A 20664-nucleotide genomic window follows, 5' to 3' on the forward strand; every position below is an offset into this window, starting at 1 on the left:
TTATTTCTTCAAATATTTTTGTGCCCCATTCTCTCTCTCATCTTCTTCTGGAGCCACAGTTACATACATGTGTGTTAGATCTTTTGATAATGTACCACAAATCACCAATGTTCTATTCATTTTTTTGAATCTTTATTTCTCTTTCATCTTTACGTTAGAACTGTAATTTACAAATCAAGTGAATTTGTTATTTCATATACTATATTTTTCTGACCTAGAATTTCCATTTTTAATAGATTTTATTTCTCTGCTGAGATTTCCTATTTTTTTTTATTCATTACAAGCTTATTTTCCTTTTATGTCCTTAAGCATAGTTATAATAGCTGCTTTAAATCATATCTACTGGGGCGCCTGGGTGGCGCAGTCGGTTAAGCGTCCGACTTCAGCCAGGTCACGATCTCACGGTCCGTGAGTTCAAGCCCCGCGTCAGGCTCTGGGCTGATGGCTCAGAGCCTGGAGCCTGTTTCCGATTCTGTGTCTCCCTCTCTCTCTGACCCTCCCCCGTTCATGCTCTGTCTCTCTCTGTCCCAAAAATAAATAAACGTTGAAAAAAATAAAATAAAATAAAATAAATCATATCTACTGATTCTAACATGTGGACCATCTCAGGGTCAGTTACATTGATTATCTTATCTCTTGAGTATTGGCCATGTTTTCTTGTTTGCTTCCTGATCTAGTAATTTTGGCTTGTGTTGTAGACAGTTTGAATAATCCATTGTAGAGACTCTGGATTCTGTTATATTTTTCCAAATAGTACTGATTTTTGTTTGTTTGTTTGTTTGTCTTATCAGGCAGACAATTTGTCTCAACTCAAACTTCAAACTGTCCCCTCTATGGTAGAAGCAGCTGAAATCTCTGTTCGGTTTTCTAGCCTTAATTTGATTGCTTGGAGTCTCACATATGTATAAAGGCTTAGCAGAGCTTTGGACCCAGTTTTTACCCAGAATTTAGGACTCTCCCTCTTTTGTGAGACTTTCTCCTCATTTTCTAACTGCTATAGTTGCACCAAAGTCTGTTTTCTGGTTTCTCAAGCCCATGAAATAGCATTTCTATCTGACTTTCATCCATCATTGAATAATAGAAACTGGTGCATCCCCTCGGGCAAAAAGCTGATAAAAAAAAAAAAAAGAAAAGAAAAAGAAACTCATCCAATGCCATTTTTTTCTTACAAGTGTCAACTCTCATTTAGTTTCTACCTGCTTTGGTTGTTTTCCATTGCCTTTATAATTTATCAAGACTTCATAGATATTATTCTTTGGAAGGATTGGCCTAATAGGATCTACTCTGACATGTTTGGAAGCAGAACCTTCTTGTCATCTTTTCTTTAACTGGTATTCAGAACTCTATACCTATTTTGGTCTTAACCTATTTTTTCCATCCTTACTTTCTATCATTATACTCTAAATAGCCATGTTTCTGATAAGATGATATATTTTCTTATCCCTTAGAAAATTTCATACATTTCTACCTTATATCTTTGCTCCCCCTGCCCCCTCCAACCCATATTATATCTCATACTTTCCTTCTTCTGAAATCTTTATCATTTTCCAAGTTTCATCATTACTATTTATAGGTCTTTTCCATGAATTCTTTCCTGATCAATTTTGTCCAACCTGATCTCACAAAGCTTTATTATCTACACCATTCAGTGGATATTGAACTGTATACTGCCTTATGTTATCACTTTTATTGTAGTCACTCAACTGAAAACATGATGTATTTCTTTTCAACCTAACTAGAGTATACCTCTCTTTGAGGCTAGGAACCTTATATTTATATTTGACTTTTCTCCCATAAGTTCTAACTCAATCTTTAGTTCAGTAAATGGTCTATTTAATAAATTTTTGAGTGAATGAATCATTCCAATATTAATATTTTTGTAAAGTACCTGGCATATAATAAATAATAATGTTTATCTGTTATTATTATCCGAAATCAGCATAGTAATCTTGAATGTTCCTCCTACTCCACCCTCCAACTATTATTTCTGTTCTTGTACTTAGAGACTTACATAATCCTAGAACTGGAAAATATTTAAGGTGATCTGGTAAAATCCCTTTATTCTGGAAGATCACTGGGCTTGAGCAGATTCAAGGCTATCTGGTCCATCTTACTGTAACAGTGGTTTTCAGTCAAGGGGGCTTTAGACAACTTCTCCTATTATTTGGTCCAAAATGTCCATAGCGCTAAAGGTTGGGAAATCCTGTGCTATAGGTAGCTCTCTACCCTTTATTTAACCTTCTTTAAAGAAGACTCACCTACTTTTCTAATTAATGTGTTTTAGTGTCACAGAAGGTTAATACTAAATGCATTCTCTATTTGATATTTATTTATATTTTCCCTATTTTGAGAAGAACATTTAAATAGCTAAAATACATAGGAAAAATAAGTTTTACAGAACAATTTTCCTCATATGCATAACCTTTAAAATTGTTTGGGAGAATTTGTAAAAATTATTTGGAAAGAGCCATTACAAAGATAACAGAAGCTTATCAAAGTCTTAGGAATAGTAGTTGTTTCACAACCAGCTCTTTTAGCTTCATGTGTAAAGTGTTCCCTGATAACTGTCAAGGCAGAAAAGGAGATTAGATGAAAGAAACTGGTTACTTGTCACCAACTGGAATGGGATAAAGGACAGAATGGCAGCCATCATTCTGCCTTTCTCTGTAGCTGCTTTGCTCCCTCATTCTTCCTTATCTTTCTGCCCAATTTCCAAGGCTTAGAAGTATATACAGTGATGACTGCTACTTATTGAACATTGTCAGGAACAAAGGCCTATGGAGAGGTCAGTACATTTCCTCCTCTAGCAAGAGATACCAGAGCTGTGATCCACTTTTGAAAGTTGCCTGAAGGAAAGTACAAATATCCCAGTCTGAGTTTGGAAGAAAATCCCAGATGTATACACTGCTTTTTCATGATTTCGCAGATCATCGTTTTCTTTGCCCTTATCAGTTCTATTCCCTTCTCTCAGTGGCAGTCACATGATGACATCTTGCCCGAGAAGCCATTTTTATCCTTATTTAGTGCTTGCTTTCTAAAAGTAGTTCTTTTCCGGATGACTAGGAGCTTCAAAGTTCAAGATCACAATTAACTTTAGCCCTGATTCTTGTGTAACCTAGGTGCTTATGCAAGTAAGTGCATGTGGCTAACTTAAATTTTGCTTATGTCCAGTCTGCATTGCCATTCTTTCTAGTGAGAAAAGATTAAGGCCACACTGATCCTACTCCAACTTTTCTGCATGTTTTCAAAGTATATTTAAGATCATTCTTTGACTAGTCAATAAAATGTAATATATCCAGCTGTATCTCAAGTCAGATTTCTGAGATTTTAAACACTTCCTTTTTTTTCAGTTGGGCCTAACCCATACACTGATCAGCAACACACTGAAAGAAGGGAATTAGAACCTTAAATGGCCTTGATTGATTGGATAAGTAAACAGACAACACCAAAATGAATTTTCATCAACATGAATATAGATTCACTTACTCAAAGAGAATCCTTGCAGACCCGAGTCAGGATTTTGTTTGAGGATGGCAAAAAATACATATCTGGTGTTATGGTTGACTTAAAGTTAAATGAGAATTAAGCATTTTAAATACAAAATGGCTTTTTAAAGCTACCACGGCACCACAACTACCATTGCTACTAATAGCTAACTTTCCTTGTGTACTTACAGTGAGCCAACACTGCTCTAAACCCTTAACATATGATCATTGACCCGGGAGAGACAAACAAGATCATAGGAAACACAGTTTGCCTTTCCTCCTCTAAGTCCACTGAACACCAAGCAGTAGCGTTGTGGGGGCCCTTCCTACCAGCTCAGGTGCCAGGTTCCTTGCAGCTCTACCTGTGGTCATGTTTTCACCTCAGGTAAAATTCCAGTCTCTGTGTTTGCTGAGCCTTGAGGGAAAAATAACTATTCCTGCCTTTCTTTTCTTTTCTTTTTTTTTTTTAACTAGCTATTTCTTAGAATAGGAATAGATACTTCATTAATGTTACAAAGAGAATAGGTAGAGGACTTTTTTTTTTTTTTTTAGTTTGAGGCAAAATCATTTAAATTTGATTTGTATCTAGAATTGTTTTAATAACATGTGTTGAAAACCTACACATAGGTATAGGAAGAAGTTGTAAAATTTCTGCTTTTGGTAGGAAAATTTAACATCACTTCAATATACAATTTTCTGATTTGAACTCACATATTGAACTTAGAGAAGTGGAGTATATTTTAGTGCATTTAAATAAAATTGTCAAACATTCTCATGTCTTTGGAACAGATTTTTAAAAATCTTTTAGTACCCTAAAACAGTGCCACTGAGATTATTTTAATATGTATTATATTGTGAGCAAGAATTGTGTGTAAAAATAATAAACATTACTTTCCTGGTTTTTAGATGTGTGGTTTTTAACAACAGAGGAGTGGCAGGGGAGAATCTCTTGGTAAGTAAACTTAAATTAATGACAACAGCTTAATTTTTAAAAGAATGATTTGTAGGTTCATAATGAAAAGCACATTCTTTTTTATTTAAAATAACTGTGCATACAAGTTCATTGTGGAAAAATACAGATAAACAACAACAACAAAAAAATGAAATTTATAAGACTCATAATTATACAACCAGGGGAATCCCCTTGGTCTATGTATATCCAGATCTTATATCATAAGTGAAATATATGTAATATATTTCTATTTTAATAGAAATTAAGGTTATATTTTATAACTTTTATAGTTACTATATTTTAAAATCAATAGGTATTTACATTAGTTTTAATGGAAAACACATTTTCTTTAAAAGTTAACTGTTAAAAATTAACAAATTAACCAGCACAATGATGCTTTTTTTTCCCTTAGAAATTTACTTTTGTCATGAAATGGATTGATGGTATGTTATATGCCTGTTTGCCAGTCAAAGTTCACATAGAAGAAATATTATTTAAATCTTTTTATTTAATCAGCCCTTTTTCCCTCTAGCCCCTAAAGTTTTTGTTAGAGGTTCTTCCACCTCTTAGAAAATCATCATTCATTCTGATGTTAAACCTGTGAATTGGAGTGAGAACTCATATTCACTGAAATTTTTTTGAAGGTTTTCAACTGTCAATCCCTTACCACTCCAACAGGTCAAAGACAATTCTACCAAAACTGAAAGAAGCCTTTTTTGTGTGTGTTTTGAGTCATTAATAGCGAATGATATTAAGACTATAAATAATTAAGTCATGCTGGAAATAAATATAATCATGTCACTAATGTCAGTACTTTATGAGAACTTGGGGAAAAAAGGTCTCTTGCACTTTGCTTTACGAAGACTTGGGTCCTGGAGGGAATCAAGATCAATATGATTTCAAAAACTAAAATTATAAAATGTTTACATTCTTACTCAAGCACCTCATAGTAAATAGTTTGATGTGAAGATTCACATTTCCTCACTTAGTCCAGCCCTCTAGAAATCTTGTGGACAAATGACAGATGTTCTAAAGGGAAAGATTTGAATTTGTCTCTGTGGCCCTGGACCAACAAAATCATTTTTGAGCCGCTCTTGTCTGCTGTGTATCTATCCTTCTGGGTGTTTTCAGGGTACAAAAATGGGGAAGATATGGTCTGAGGCTCTTAATGAGATAATGTACTGCAAAGTAAAGTCCATTAGGTCCCATAAAGTGAGGAACAAAGATCTGTTCATTCAGCAAAGCTGTGTTGTATGCCTGTTAAATTAGATACTGGACAAGGCAATAAGGTGAGGAATGTACTTGTTTTTAGATGCAACCTTAACCCTAGGAGCTTTCACTTAAGTTGCAGGAGAGAGTTCAGATACTTGAAAATTTATGCAATACAGTGCTAAGTGTAATTGTAAGAAGACATATAAAAATTGTAGAGTGTACAGAAAACACGTAACTAAGTGCTTGGGGGAGGTGAGAGAACATCAGAGCGGAGGTAAGTTTGAGTTGTATCTTGAAGGCTGTAGTACTAAACCAAGAGGGAATAGAGAAGCTTTTTCAGCATAAAGAGCAAAGTATTTAAGAGCATGGAACAGCAAGTACTTACTGGTGGAGGGATAATGATCATGATGATTTTATCAAATGTTTATTGAGTCCTTAGAATATATCAGTTATGTCTTTTTGTGCTTAATGTTCAGCAGTAGTAACAACGCAATGATTTGGGTAAGCATCACCATCATCACTGCCATTTGCCAGATGAAGAAAGTGAGACACAAATAGGTTAAGAATTTGCCTAGCCAAGAAATTCAGAACTAGGATTCAGACCCATGTAGTCTGACTGTGTGCTTATATTCTTGAATATTATGCTATGCTCCCTCTCATTTAAGAAGTGGCAGGGATTCTTCTAGAGGGGGAAGGCCAGATTTTGAAGAGTCATGTGTAGAATCCCAAGGAACCTGGTATTGAATCATTGACATTTAACATTTTTTCCAGCTTTATTGAGGTATAATTGACATATAAAATAATCTGATTATATCCATGTTTCAGAGAGAGAACCATAGCAGCAATGTGTAGAAAAGAGATGGGAAGGAGTATGGAGGCTGGGAAGCCAGTTGGAAAGCAGTTACTATAGATTTACCTAGAGTTTAAAAACAGAGACAGGAGGGAGGAAGAGGAGAGAATGAGAATGAAGGGTATTCATGGGGCAGAAAGAATAATATTAATTAATTGCAGAAAGCAAAGAAAAGAGAGTCAAGGTTGACATTTCTAGCTTGGCTGCCGGTAAAAGACTCTTATGTTTGCTGAAATGGGAAACAGGGGAATTTATGAGATTTTTGGTGTAATAATAAAATAATTCAGTTTCAGATGTTTATGGTGCTTTGAGATCATCCAGGTGGAAATTTCTAGTAAACAGTTGGATATACTAGACAGGACCTCAGGAGAGATGTACAGCCTACAGAAAGAAAGGGATTGCCAGTGCACGAAGGGAAGCTGGAGCTCATAGTGGTTGAGATTGCTTCAGGGTAATTTGAACAGCAAAAGGAGGAGGAGATGTATGGATAGAAGCTTAGAACACAACAAATAGGAAGAAAGAGAGAAAAGGAAGAGCAAGAAACTTGAAAAAACTTCTATCCTTACCATTTAAAGTTATTTGGAAATTTACTTTGAAAGAATGCAGCAACCCAGTAACCTTTAGCCATAACATTAATTGGTTTTTTGAAAACTCTCCAGAAACACCTTGAGTTCTTAGAAAGGGATAGGATATAGAGAAACATTTTTCAAATTTTATTTTATCAAACTTTTATTTTATTTTAAAGAATTTAGAATTCTAAGTGAAAGGGTAAGAGTAGCTTGGTCTCTAGAGTCTCATACAGAATACTAGGTTGAATTCTGATCAAATAGTACCTCCAGCAAATATTTGTATCACAAAGGCTAATGTAATCTAATTTTAGAAAGAATAAAGGGGCGCCTGGGTGGCTCAGTCAGTTAAATATGCTACTCTAGATTTTGGCTCAGGTCATGATATCAGGGTTGTGAGTTCAAGCCCCAAGACCCTCCTCAGCGCTTGCGCGTGCGCATGTGCACTCTCTCTCTCAAAGTAAATAAACTAAAAAAAAAGAATAAAGATGTAAAATAACCAAAATATAGCTACAATTATATGCTTTAAAACGACTGCTTTAAAAAAAAGAAATTTAAGGGGCGCGCCTGGATGCCTGAGTTGGTTAAGTGTCCGACTTCAGCTCAGGTCATGATCTCACAATCTGTGAGTTCGAGCCCTGCGTCAGGGCTCTGTGCTGACAGCTCAGACCCTGGAGCCTGCTTCTGATTCTGTGTCTCCCACTCTCTCTGCCCCTCCCCCACTCGTGCTCTGTCTCACTCTCAAAAGTGAATAAATGTTAAAAAAAAATTTAAATATTAAAAAAAAAGAAATTTAAGGAGGAAATTAATTATAATTTAATATATACCTTTTGTACCCTAATGGATCACAAAAACAAGATGCCAATATTGATTATTAGAGCTAGCTTTATTTAGATCAAGGGATCTAAATAAGATCCCTTGATAATCCTTATTTCTGCCTTAGATCTATGAGCAATTTCTGTTTCAAACTAGAGGAACTCTGTGTATACTTACACCTCACCTTGTTCCAGAAAGGATTTAATGTAGTTCAGACCCAGAGTAAGTAAGAACTTCCTATAGGCATAAAAAAGAACAAAAGATGAATCAGCAAAGATCAAACAGGCACTGTCTCTAACTGAAATTAGCCCAAAAGAGCTAGCAAAGGTGAAATGGAATTTAGAGTAAGCAGTTCTGCCAGGAGTGGAAGAAATGCAAGAGGAAAAGTTTGCCGAAATATGTTGGTGATATACTTAGAATTCATAGGGATTACTATGACTCCTGCAGAGGAGAATGAGAAAGAAATTTTCCACTACCATGTTGTCCTCATTTCTAATTACACATTGTAGGGTTCTAGAAAAGGCAAAAGCCTTGCTCACTAGGAAATGACAAGCCTGCACATTGTCCTCCCTGGGGCTGCTAGCTATAGAAGACAGAGAGTCCTAGTCTCAGTAGATTGCGATTCAGATAATCCTGCAGGGTTCTTGGAGTCCCTGAAGTAGATAGTACCTTTTCTTGCTCTCTGCAGATGGATTTTCAAGGATAAGAATCCAGGAGTCCAAGTTGTCCACAAACTCCCTAGTATTTGTAATTACTTTATGAAATATTATGTTTCCATTTTAGTTTAGGAATGATAATTTACAAAGCCAAAATTGAGTTTGTTGAAAGCTATATAGTGGCCCCATTTTTTGCTTTATGGGTCATACAGACTTCTGTGTCTCTAGGCACAATAGGAAAACAGCCACCTTGGAAAATAGTCTGGTACTTTCTCAAAAAGTTAAACATAGAATTACCATATGATGCAGCAATGCCACTCCTATGTATATAACCAAGAGAAATGAAAATATATGTTCACATAGTAACTTGTACGTGAATATTTATAGCAGCATTATTCATGTTAACCAAAATGTAGAAAGAACCCAGATGCCCATTGCTGGACAAATGGGTAAGGCAAATGTGGTATATCCATATCACTAGATATTGGTCAGCATTGAAAAAAGAATGAAGTACTTATACATGCTGTAACATGGATGAACCTTGAGAACATTACGCAAAGTGAAAGGAGCTTGTCACACAAAATCACATGTGATAAACATGTGATTTTTGGGGTGATAAACATGTTCTGAAATTGTGGTGGTATTTGAACAACTCTGAATATACTAAAACCCATGAATTGTACTATTTATTTATTTAGTTTATTTAAGTAATCTCTATACCTAATGTGGGGCTCGAATGTATGACCCTGAGGTCAAGAGCTGCACGCTCTTCCACTCTTCCAGCCAACCAGTCAGGAAGCCCCTACATTTTAAGTAGGTGAATTGTATCGCATGTGAATCTTGTCTCATAAAGCTTGAAAAAAGCCTTTGGGCACTTTCCAGCTCAAGTTAAAGCTCACTCTGCAGGTAAGGAAGAGCCAATGGCGGGGAGCAGAAGCTAGAAGATACTTTAAAGCAGGTTCTGCTCAAAGTGTAGTTTTGTGGATGAATTCCATTTCTCAAATGTTCTGATACCAGCCCCTGACAAGACAAGGGACTGCGACAGAATGTAAACCACCTTCAGTTCCAAACACACTGCGGAAGTGAGCCGATTTTTTTTTTCCTCCTAGCAATACTCTTGGTGAGAGAAGCAGTGTGCTTATTTTACATTCTGACACCAGCACTTATCTCATCCCGGCCTGGCACTTTGAGCAGCTTTGCTTCAGAGATCCTCTAATCCTGAAAAGCTCATTTTTTAAATGAGCACACCTCTGGAAAAGTGGGGTGACAGGCCTGAGGTCATAAAACTGATTAGTGGTCTCAGGGCAGGAACTCAGGCTGTTTGTTGGAAGTCTTTACCTCTCAGCACTGACTTTAAGTCAAATCAGCCTGAAAATCTGGGGTTAGAGATTAAAAGGAGTTTTCAACGAGAGGGTTCCTACCTCAACATCAGATAGTGGGTGGTTTATTAAAGGCTCAGATCTAGAGAAACCTGCTCTTGTTTCCTACTGAGCTTTACCACCTTTGCTTTTCATGGAGGCTAATGGGATGGGAGGGATGTAAGGCTCTCTCCCCTCCTGAGCCCTGTTTCCTGAAGGAGGCATTCAGAAGGGAGTAAGGACCTTCCTATGGTCTGATGGAGGAGGAACATATAGGGCAGGGCTGGTTAGGACACAGTTCAGTTGTCAGACTCATACCTTCAGACTCTGCCTTTCCTGTACTCAGTACCTTCCTGCTAAACTACATTGTGTCCCATCCAAGTCTGCTCTTTCCTAAATGCTCCAAAAATAACCTCTCTCTCCATCCTCCACCCCAATCAGAACAAGAAGACTCATCTCAGCCAGATGTGGGATGAATGCGTTGAATCCTTTAGAATTTTTTCCTCACGTTGATAGGTCCAATTCAGCAATACCAACTGTTGTAAGTGGTGGGTACACAAAGGATTGTACAATTCTCTGTAGTTAAACAATTTTTCAAATAAAGAAAAATAATGTTTAACTGGGTGGCTCAATCAGGTGGGGCATCTGACACTTGAGTTTGGCTCAGGTCATGATCCCAGAGTCATGGGATCCAGCCCCAAGTTAGGCTCCATGCTCAGCTTAAGGTTCTCTCTCTCTCTCTGGGCGCCTGGGTGGCTCAGTCGGTTAAGCGTCCTACTTCAGCTCGGGTCATGATCTCATGGTTCATGAGTTCAAGTTCCACATCGAGCTCTGTACTGACAACTCAGAGCCTGGAACCAGCTTCAGATTCTGTGTCTCCTTCTCTCTCTCTGCCCCTCCCCTGCTCACACTCTGTCTCTGTCTCAAAAATAAATAAACATTAAAAAAAATTAAAAAAAAAAGATTCTCTCTCTCTCTCTCCCCTGCTCACATGCGTGCTCTCTCTCTCAAAAAAAAAAAAAAAAAAGTTTAAATAGTTAAAGAATTTCTAGGAATAATAACAGTAATTTAATAGCCACCATTTATTGAATGCTTAATATGTGCCAGGTGATCCTATAAGATATGCGATGTTTGACAGCACTTCCCTGTGCACTGCAAAGAATCCCTGTAGCACTAGATTTCCTTCTTCCCAAGTCGCTCTAGATCATTTTATCATTCTTGTCACTGCAGCCTCCTCCTCTCTTGGCTCAGCTCTCACCCTATTTCTTTATTTTTCTGCTCTCACCCTTTTTCTTTATTCTCCTGCTCTTTGCAGTTGGTTCTCAGCCCTGGCTGCACATTAGAATCCTCTGGGAAGCCTTAAGAAACTACTGATCCTTGGACCCCATCCTCCCCTCCCAGATTCTGATTCATTTGGTCTGGGGTGGAGTCCAAGTGTCTGTGATTTGTCTTAACATTCCCCAGTGAGTCTAAAGTACAGGCAGGACTGCAAACTGCTGGACGGTGGCAGCAAACCCAGACAGGGCAGGGCGGGCATGGGTCTTGCTTCTTAGGAGTTTGGACCAAAGGTAACTCCTGTCCACCTGAATGATCTGCTTTAAGCCACTTCATTTATTGGTATAACTGTGTAGCATGACTGCATATGCATGTAGCCATGTAGAACATTAGTGGGAATGTGGCACAAAGGCTATCTTGACCTCAGAGGTGGCCAGGAGATTTTCTGGAGCCCTTTGTTTTGTGGCAAGTTATTTCAAGAAAGGATCCAAGCCCAGGCACTTTTAGACACTTGGTCATTTTATATGTCTATCAGTGACTAGGTAAAATGATTATTCATTAAAGTGCTGGTTTGATTTATGTATGCATACTGTTGTTTTCTCTGACTCCTTACTTAACAAACGCATCTTCCAAAAATAAAATCAATTTTCCTAACGACAATCTTAACAAATGACTAGGTACTCATCCCAGGGTGGATGGAATGAAAACAAAACAGCAGCAACAACAAAAACATGCTGAAGAGATCAGTTAAGAAGCATGATTAGAAGCACCTGGGTGGCTCAGTCAGTTAGGTGTCTGACTCTTGATATCAGCTCAGGTCTTGATCTCAGGGTTGTGAGTTCAAGCCCCACATTGGGCTCTGCACTGGGTGCAGAGCCTAGTTTAAAAAAAAAAAAAAAAACATGATTAGTACTCTTATGGAAGGATTATTTCTTCTGGGGGCCTACATGCATATAAGAGTTACAGAGTTCCTTTAAGCAACATCTTGTCCAATATTTTAGTACAGGAGAGGAAATACTTGAGAGAGGAAGGCTGTGAAATGAAGTATTCTAAGCTCCTGATTATTATCAGACATTACAATAAAATAAAAGTGGAATTAAAATGATTTTTTTCCCTACTTTTAGCAAGTATTACTATCAAACTCCACTCATTGGGCCAGAGACCCTGTGGTTTGAGCAAAAGACTTGCCCCCATGTAGCACGCTACCTACACTTATGAGTTCATTGGCCAGCCAAAATTGAAATGATTTTTTAAAAGACATTTAAATATCTGTCTCAGTTTTCATTTTACTAGACGGAAAACTAAAATCTTAGCTGGCCAGTTCAGTATTGGATGTGTGGCAGCTCCAGCACTGAGGAAAGGGTCCTGGGTTATGGCTTCTACTGCAGATTAGCAAATTAATCTCCTCCCAGAATAGCTAGGGAGAGTCAGGCTACCTGATTAACAGGGTGAATTTTAATTCGTTTCTAGACCAGAAAAAAAACCCGTTTTTAAATGAAATTTGTATTTTAAAACAAATGACTTCTAAACCAGGACAGGAAAATTCTCCTGCAGGTTAGGGAGAACTCAGTTGTCTATTTTTTGGAAGTTGATTAAGGATAGATTATATGTAGTCCATAGATAAATACAAAATATATGCTTTATTCCTTTCCCATCTGTTACGTGTGAATAATTAAGAATTCATTTTACTTCATTATTCTCTTTAATGACTTGTTAAAATTAACCTCTAAAAGCCATTAAACAAATTACTATTGTTTCTCTGTGATCATAGCAGCAGTTGAAAAATCTTGGTTTGTAATTATTTCAAGTTATTACAACTTATAAAATATTTATGCCTGAACATCTGCTGGAAGGTTATCTATCCTTTAGATTTTCTTCACTTTTCCAGAAAACCTTTCACATCCACATGTGAAGGGAGTTTTCACCATCCAGCTGAATCCTGTGAGGTCTCCCTTAATCCCTTTTCTCATTAGATATGGCTTACTTTACCTCTGTTCTGGAAGCATGGAAAAAGACAGGAATTACTGCAATAGGATTAGTTGCTGGTTGCATTAGTAGCCCTAGCAACTGAGAATTAACTAACGTTTTGTCTAAAAAGCCGCTAGTTATATTTTTAGACCTGAAGGAAATGTCTGCCAGCCCTGCCAATTCAATGTATTGGCCCCCTTAGTGTCTTTGCTATGTACCCTGGATGAATCCTTTCTTTAGTGAGACTCAAGTCCTGTGACAAAAGAAGGGAAATGATATTTCCAATTGGAACCATCAAGTAGCAAAAGGTCTTGTGATATAACCACATAGTTTTGCATATCAGAAGTTACTCATCAGGTCTTTTCATTTTTCAGTCCTGTGTATTTCAGTTCGGTTTGGACAAGTATTTTCTTGACTGTCAGAGATAGAGGCGAGTAAGATAGTAATAGTACGGACCAGGAGCAGACTGGCTGAGACAATTAGGGGTAGAATTGGGAACGGCTGTGAGGTCACTGGAGACCAGGGGCCGAGTCTTTCCTTTTCTCTGACATTTAATCAACTCGTGATTTCATGCCTTGACAGTGAAGGACACTTGGCAGATGAAGTTCACACAGGTAGTAAGGATAATATGAGGCCAGCAACAAGACAATAGTGGTGTCTCACTGACCTGAATTTGTACCTGTGAAGAAATAGGAAAAAACAGAGCTGGAAAAGCAGCTTGACATATTGTGGAGGGCCTTGAACACATGGCAGAAGAATTTGTCCTTCAGTCAGTCATCAGTGGAAAGCTAATGAAGAATTTTAAGCAAAAATACTGTCATGATTAGAGCTAGAAATGCTCTTTAGGAAGATTAATCCATCAGTGAGTGGGATATATGATAATGGATGGTTATGAGGAAAGACTGGGAGTTAACTAGTGAAGAGGTTACTGCGGCAGTTCCAGTGAGAGGTGGAAAGTCCTGGTAGCCAAGACAGCAGGTACCATACCTTTGTCACATCCTCACCTTTATGGCACTTAACCATTCCCATGCACGGCTACCTGATGGCTTCTACCTGAAAGCACTCACATCTCTTTGACTGAGGCCTCTCTAGCTACTGGAGCCTGCTGGACTGTACTCCGGGTCAACCAGGAGTTAACAGCCTCCAGGAGCAGCCTTCAACCAGTGCCTGAAGGGAACTAGTGGAACCCATCTATCTCACCACTCATTTGGATAATTTTGAACCACATTCACACAGTCTGCCAAAGTGCCTCAGAGGATTGGGTCCCTGTTGCCCACAGCCACAAACTGTTTAGTCACATATGCTTTACTGACTTCCTACCTTCCCTGACACACTTCACCACTCCTCTACTGGTGCTCCCTGCTACCACCTTCCAAATAAATTGCTTGCACTCACATCCTGTCTCAGGGGCTCTTCTAAGGGAATCTAATATACCAGGCCTTTACTAGAGTGGAAAGAAGAGGTTTCTGGCATTTCCTGCAAAAGACACTGAGGAGGAAGAAACTAGAGGATTTGGCAGTTTACTGACTATAAGATTAAGGGAGAGGGAGAAGGCATTGCCACCGACAGTTTTAACTAGGAAAATATAGGTGTCATTTATTTTTAAAATGGGAAGTTAGGGGGCACCTGGGTAGCTCAGTTGGTTAAGTGTCCAACTTTTGATTTCAGCTCAGGTCATGATCTCACAGTTATGGGATCAAGCCCCACATTGGGCTCTGCACTGAGCATGGAGCTTGCTTAAAATTCTCCCTCTCTCTCCCTCACCTTCTTCCTCTCTCTCCCTCTTCCTGTCCTCTACTCAAGCACAGTCACACTTTCTCTCTAAAAAAAAAAAAAAAAAAAAAGTTAAGGGGCGCCTGGATGGCTGAGTAGGTTAAGCGTCTGACTTCAGCTCAGGTCATGATCTCGTGGTCCGTGGGTTCGAGCTCTGCATGAATAGACTCATATGTAATAAAAATACCAAGGAAGGATTTCTTCACCTAAATTCTTGTGACAAATTGTGCAGTCACTATGAATGAGCATGGTAGTAGATATTATTCCATTTAGATTTTACAAATGCATTTAAATCAAAATATTTTTTAAAGTATCTCATCTTAGGGGTGCTTGGGTGGCTCAGTAGGTTAAGCGCCTGACTTTGGCTTAGGTCATGATCTCATGGTCTGTGACTTCAAGCCCTGCATTGGGCTCTGTACTGACAGCTCAGAGCCTGGAACCTGCTTCAGATTCTGTGTCTCCCTCTCTCTCTCTCTGGCCCTTCCCTGCTCGTGTACTTTCTCTCTCAAAAATAAATAAATGTTGGGGCGCCTAGGTGGCGCAGTCGGTTAAGCGTCCGACTTCAGCCAGGTCACGATCTCGCGGTCCGTGAGTTCGAGCCCCGTGTCAGGCTCTGGGCTGATGGCTCAGAGCCTGGAGCCTGTTTCCGATGCTGTGTCTCCCTCTCTCTCTGCCCCTCCCCCGTTCATGCTCTGTCTCTCTCTGTCCCAAAAATAAATAAACGTTGAAAAAAAAATTTATAAAAAAAAAATAAATAAATGTTACAAAGAATTTTTTTACATAAATAAATAAAGTATCTCAGCTTAGCTGATATATTTATGATTTACATAAATAAATAAAGTATCTCGATTAGCTGATAAGGTATACCAGGAGTCATTTAACTTCTCTCAACTCAGTTTCCTGTATAAAATAGACATAATAAGGGATCTTCTCAGGGTTTTGTTTTCTTTTGTTTTTTAAATACTTTTTTAGGGGCGCCTGGGTGGTGCAGTCGGTTAAGCGTCTGACTTCAGCCAGGTCACAATCTCGCCGTCCGTGAGTTCGAGCCCCGCGTCGGGCTCTGGGCTGATGGCTCAGAGCCTGGAGCCTGTTTCCGATTCTGTGTCTCCCTCGCTCTCTGCCCCTCCCCCGTTCATGCTCTGTCTCTCTCTGTCCCAAAAATAAATAAACGTTGAAAATAAATAAATAAATAAATAAATAAATAAATAAATATTTTTTTAATGTTTATTTTTGAGAGAGAAAGAGCACAAGCGGGCGAGGGGCAGAGAGCGAGGGAGACACAGAATCTGAAGCAGGCTCCAGGCTCTGAGCTGTCAGCACAGAGCTTGACGCAGGGCTCAAACCCACAAACTGTGAGATCATGACCTGAACTGAAATCAGAAGCCTAACTGACTGAGCCACCCACGTTCCCCTTCCTCAGGGTTTTGTAGACACAAATTTAATTATTTAATAATTGTTCACCATTGTAAATCTTGTTAGGTTAACTCTCTTGTTTGGAGAGTTTCATATTTGCAGACCTCAGAAAGATGATAGTAGGCAATGTGTAGTGTTTTAGGCTTGAGATTAGTTGGAGGAATCATTAAAAACTGTGGCTTTCTCAGGCTTCTCATTAACAATTGAATGCTGAGCGAACATAGCCTTCCTATTCCCATCATGGTTTATTGGAATAGTAGAGTCAGGATGGTACAGGTAACTGTTTTTATTAAAGCAATGTTACCAGATTCCTCTCCATGTTATTCAGTTTCTAGTTATTTGGTCTCACATATACACACACATATTCATATACACATTCTCATTTATTCTACAGAGAGGACTGCCGTCTCCTCCCACAGCTCAGACAAAGCATTTGTGAAGCTTTCCTGCCGGAAACAGAGCTCTTATTGATGAAGTTCACATGAAAAACATTTGTTTCAATGCATCATGTATTGAGGCATAATCACCTTTACATAATATAACATTTTAAGTGTTCGTTGCAGTGTAGTGCAGCTGGTGCTATATGGATATATTATTGTAAAACAACATATTTAATAAATACAACTGGACATTCCTTTATCGAGAGTGAAGGCAGTGCCAGAAAACCACACTCACTCACTGGTAGACAACACTCAGGATAAAGAAAGCAGTTCCCGAGGCACCTGGGTGGCTCAGTTGGTTAAGCACCCGACTTCAGTCATGATCTCGCGGTTCGTGAGTTTGAACCCCACGTTGGGCTCTGTGCTGACAGCTCAGAGCCTGGAGCCTGCTTCAGCTCTCTGTCTCCCTCTCTCTCTGCCCCTTTCCCGCTCATGCTCTGTCTCTCTGTCTCTCAAAAGTAAATAAACATTGAAAACAAATGTAAAAAACAAAAAAAACAGTCCCCCAGTTAGAAAGCAGCCACAATTAAAAATTTCGTGGCATTATTGTAAAGTCTCTTTTGTTTGCTTGTTTTTTTAATTAATCAATTACTTTGGTTTTGTCAGGCATAATTTTTTTTTTTTCAAAATAAAAGTGTAACTTTTCACTGTTTCTTTCTAAATTGATCCTGTTCTTGTTAAATTGGAGACACATTTGAGTTTGGTACTGTGTATTCTATTTAAGGTATTTGTATCAGTCTTGCCCTGTTTTTGTCAAGCCTTCCTTGCATGACCAAAGTCTTCTGGTCAGTGCCAACTCAGATCGTGTTGACTTTATATGGAATATGTGTGAACTGCAAGATATGAATATGATAAATTATTATTTTTCATAGTATGTGCAAACAAAGGTTATTTTCTCATGTTTATGTCTTCTTGATCTTTTTACATTTCTGCATTATGCAAATCATTAGCCTCATAATTTTAAATTTTGTGCTTTACCTGTCTCTGCTTACAGACACCAAGGACTTACTGTTGTGCTAACACTGAAGACTTGGAGACAGTTATTCACCACGTGCACAGTCTGTACCCTTCTGCTCCTTTCCTGGCAGCAGGGGTTTCAATGGGAGGGTAAGGTTTTTCCTTTCTAAAATGTCTGACAGGGGTAGCTCATTTGGTTAAGCTCCAACTTTTGGTTTCAGCTCAGGTCATGATCTCACAGTTTCACGAATTCAAACCCCATGCCAAGCTCTGTGCTGAGAGCATGAAGCCTGCTTGGGATTCTCTCTCCCTCGCTCTCTCTCCCTCCCCCACTTGAACTCACTCTGCCTCTCTCAAAATAAATAAAATTTAAAAACATTTTTTTAATCAAATAAAATGTCTGAGAGAGAAGTGGACTTACAGACTGCTTCTTTCAGAACTCTATAAACTACATAGGCATTTTAAAATAAATGTTTGATTATTTTTGTCTTATTTCACCATGTACGGTTGAATGAATGAAGTAATTAATTCAGGTGACTTTTAATTTTTCCTTGGCAACCAGTCTCTGTGGTGAAAAGGATACAAGTATCTCCTTGGGATACTAGGATTTTGTGAGCCTGAAGGCTTATTGGAATCCCATGATGTTGATTCCCATCACTCGACAGCTGCCATGTTGACCTTCAGATTCCCTAATGTACTCCCAGCCGTCCTTGTAAGTGCGTCCTCCAGCACCACACAGGAAGCTGACCTTGTAGTCTGACTTTCATCATTCCAGTCATAGAAGTAATCACTTCTTGCTCTCTCCAGCTGAAGAGACCTTCAAAACTGTTTTTCTCCAGGTGTGGTGTTTTTGTTTGTTTTGTTTTGTTGCTGGGCAGATGGACCTACCCTGGAATGCTCTCCTAGAAACTATGAAGTTTTATTGTTAACCCTACTCCAGCTGCTATTTTAAGCGTATGAATATTGTAATTTGTGCTTCTTGCAGTTACATTGAGGATTATTTGGAATATTTATGCCATGTTTACTCATTTCCACTAATAATTGTTTATCTTTTTTTGTTCTAGTGATTATGAACTTAATAATCTGGCAAAATTTTAATTATCTGGCATTTTATCATGCTTAGATTCCCTAAGCTCTTGTCCAGAAGTACTTTTTTAAATCAGCAAACACATGAGATAGAAAGTGTATTTTTTCTTAATTTTGTCATTGATTTATCTGCCATTTCAATTTTCAGAACATCTTAGGAGTATATTTACCTGAAAATGAATAGGCTTTACAAATGATAGATTCCGAAAAATAGTCTGTAACCACAGCTTTTTAGATTCTGAAAAACATAAAACTAAGAAGAAAAGAATACATTTCTTACATTAGCATGGAAGGTCTGACTTGACCTACTAAAAAGGAAGAAATCTGAATCAGTGCAGAAAATCCAGGCAGAATCTGTGAATTGTGCTCAGTGTACTTCTTTCCTTTGCTCCATAATGTGAGCCATAGAGGACAGGGTGCCAGCTGAACTTTCTCCCTTAATCATATAAATTCTTGACTTTTTAAAGGCCAGACCTTACATAAACAGGCCCAGATTCTCTATTCAGAAGCTCCTGGGAAATGCCTATTCATGTCCCTTTGAAGCCTCAGTGCCTGAAGGCAGAACTTGACCATTAGCCTTTGCAGCTGATTGAATATTAATGTCTTGTAAATTGTTTGAAGGAAGCACCCTTTCTAGTTGCCTAGCACTGTGACACGTTCCCAAGTGGGCTTACCACTTGGGGATGTTTTACAGCTTGACACATTTTTTTTTTCTTTTGGAAATGCAACAGACAAAAATGTAGTCTGTTGAAGATCCTAACATCCAGTGCCCTTGTAGACTGGATTAATCCCCATACCTGTGATGCCTGTGACCCAGTAGGGGATTTAAGCCAGAACTGAGTCTAGCCAAGGAATTCATGTCATTCTAGACCCAGTCAAGTTTCAGTCTCCCAATGAGATGATAAACAAGCTTTAAAGAATGTATTTAAAATTCACATAAAAGTGAAGAGAATAATGATCTCCCATATATACTAATAAGCTGGTTTCAATAATAATCAACCTTCTTCATACAGCTTCAATAATTATCAACTCACAATCTTGTTAATCAGTCTTACCCTCCATTCCTCCCCAATTCTGATTATCTTAAATAAATCTCATCTATCATGAGATTTATATCATTTATAAATATTTCAGTAGGTAATTTCTAAGAGGTGATTTCTCTTTAAAGCACACACACACACACACACTGGTATCAGACCTGAACAAAACTAACAGTTTCTAAAAATCATCAAATCAAATATTTTGTCAGTGTCACATTTCTTCGACTTTTGGTTGGTTGGTTTTACAGTTTGAGTTAAGAACCAGATAAGGTCCATAATTAGGGTTGATATGCCTCTTAATCTCTTAATTCTGGATTCTTTTCTCTCTCTCTCTCTCTCTCTCTCTCTCTCTCTCTCTCTTTTCTTTTGGTGAAAAAATGGAGTCCTTTTTCTGTCAAAGTAAAACAAACTGTTTTGGAGTAACATCTTGGTATTATTTTGCTCTTGAATAATAGCCAAGGAGTATCCCCCCCACTTGGTCATGAATACTACCGATCCTTCCTACTCCTGAGAGCTTCCCTTCCAACCCTTCCAATTTGCCCATTATTTTACTGACATGCAGGCACTCTCTGACTTCAAAACAAAGAATAGGGCCACCAAAACTAAGACCCTAGAATGAACCCTTCACAGAAGAGTAAACATTATTCTTTAAATGACTTAGTGAACCACAGAACCTTATACCAGAAGTACAGTCATCATCATCATCATCATCGTATTATTATTATTATTATTATTATTTTAGGAGTACAGTCATTATTAAGAGTCATTTGCAAAAGCAAAACAAAAATCTCCACTTTTGATTTAAAACCTCATCACA

General features: G+C 38.2%; 1 protein-coding gene and 1 non-coding gene across 2 annotated transcripts in view; one reads left to right on the forward strand and one right to left on the reverse strand.

The window, feature by feature from the left end:
• Positions 1 to 20664, forward strand: part of ABHD3 (abhydrolase domain containing 3, phospholipase) — a 39393-nt gene that overhangs the window by 11059 nt on the left and 7670 nt on the right. The window contains exons 4-5 of the mRNA XM_030335689.2: positions 4392 to 4437; positions 17759 to 17871. Coding sequence (XP_030191549.1) covers positions 4392 to 4437; positions 17759 to 17871 — 159 coding nt within the window. The remainder of the gene's footprint in view (positions 1 to 4391; positions 4438 to 17758; positions 17872 to 20664) is intronic.
• LOC115498861 lies at positions 12287 to 12432 on the reverse strand. Its single transcript, XR_003963983.1, has one exon. It is a non-coding gene; the product is annotated as a small nucleolar RNA SNORA62/SNORA6 family (small nucleolar RNA).

The sequence above is a fragment of the Lynx canadensis genome, chromosome D3, assembly GCF_007474595.2.
Source record: "Lynx canadensis isolate LIC74 chromosome D3, mLynCan4.pri.v2, whole genome shotgun sequence".
Taxonomy (NCBI): domain Eukaryota; kingdom Metazoa; phylum Chordata; class Mammalia; order Carnivora; family Felidae; genus Lynx; species Lynx canadensis.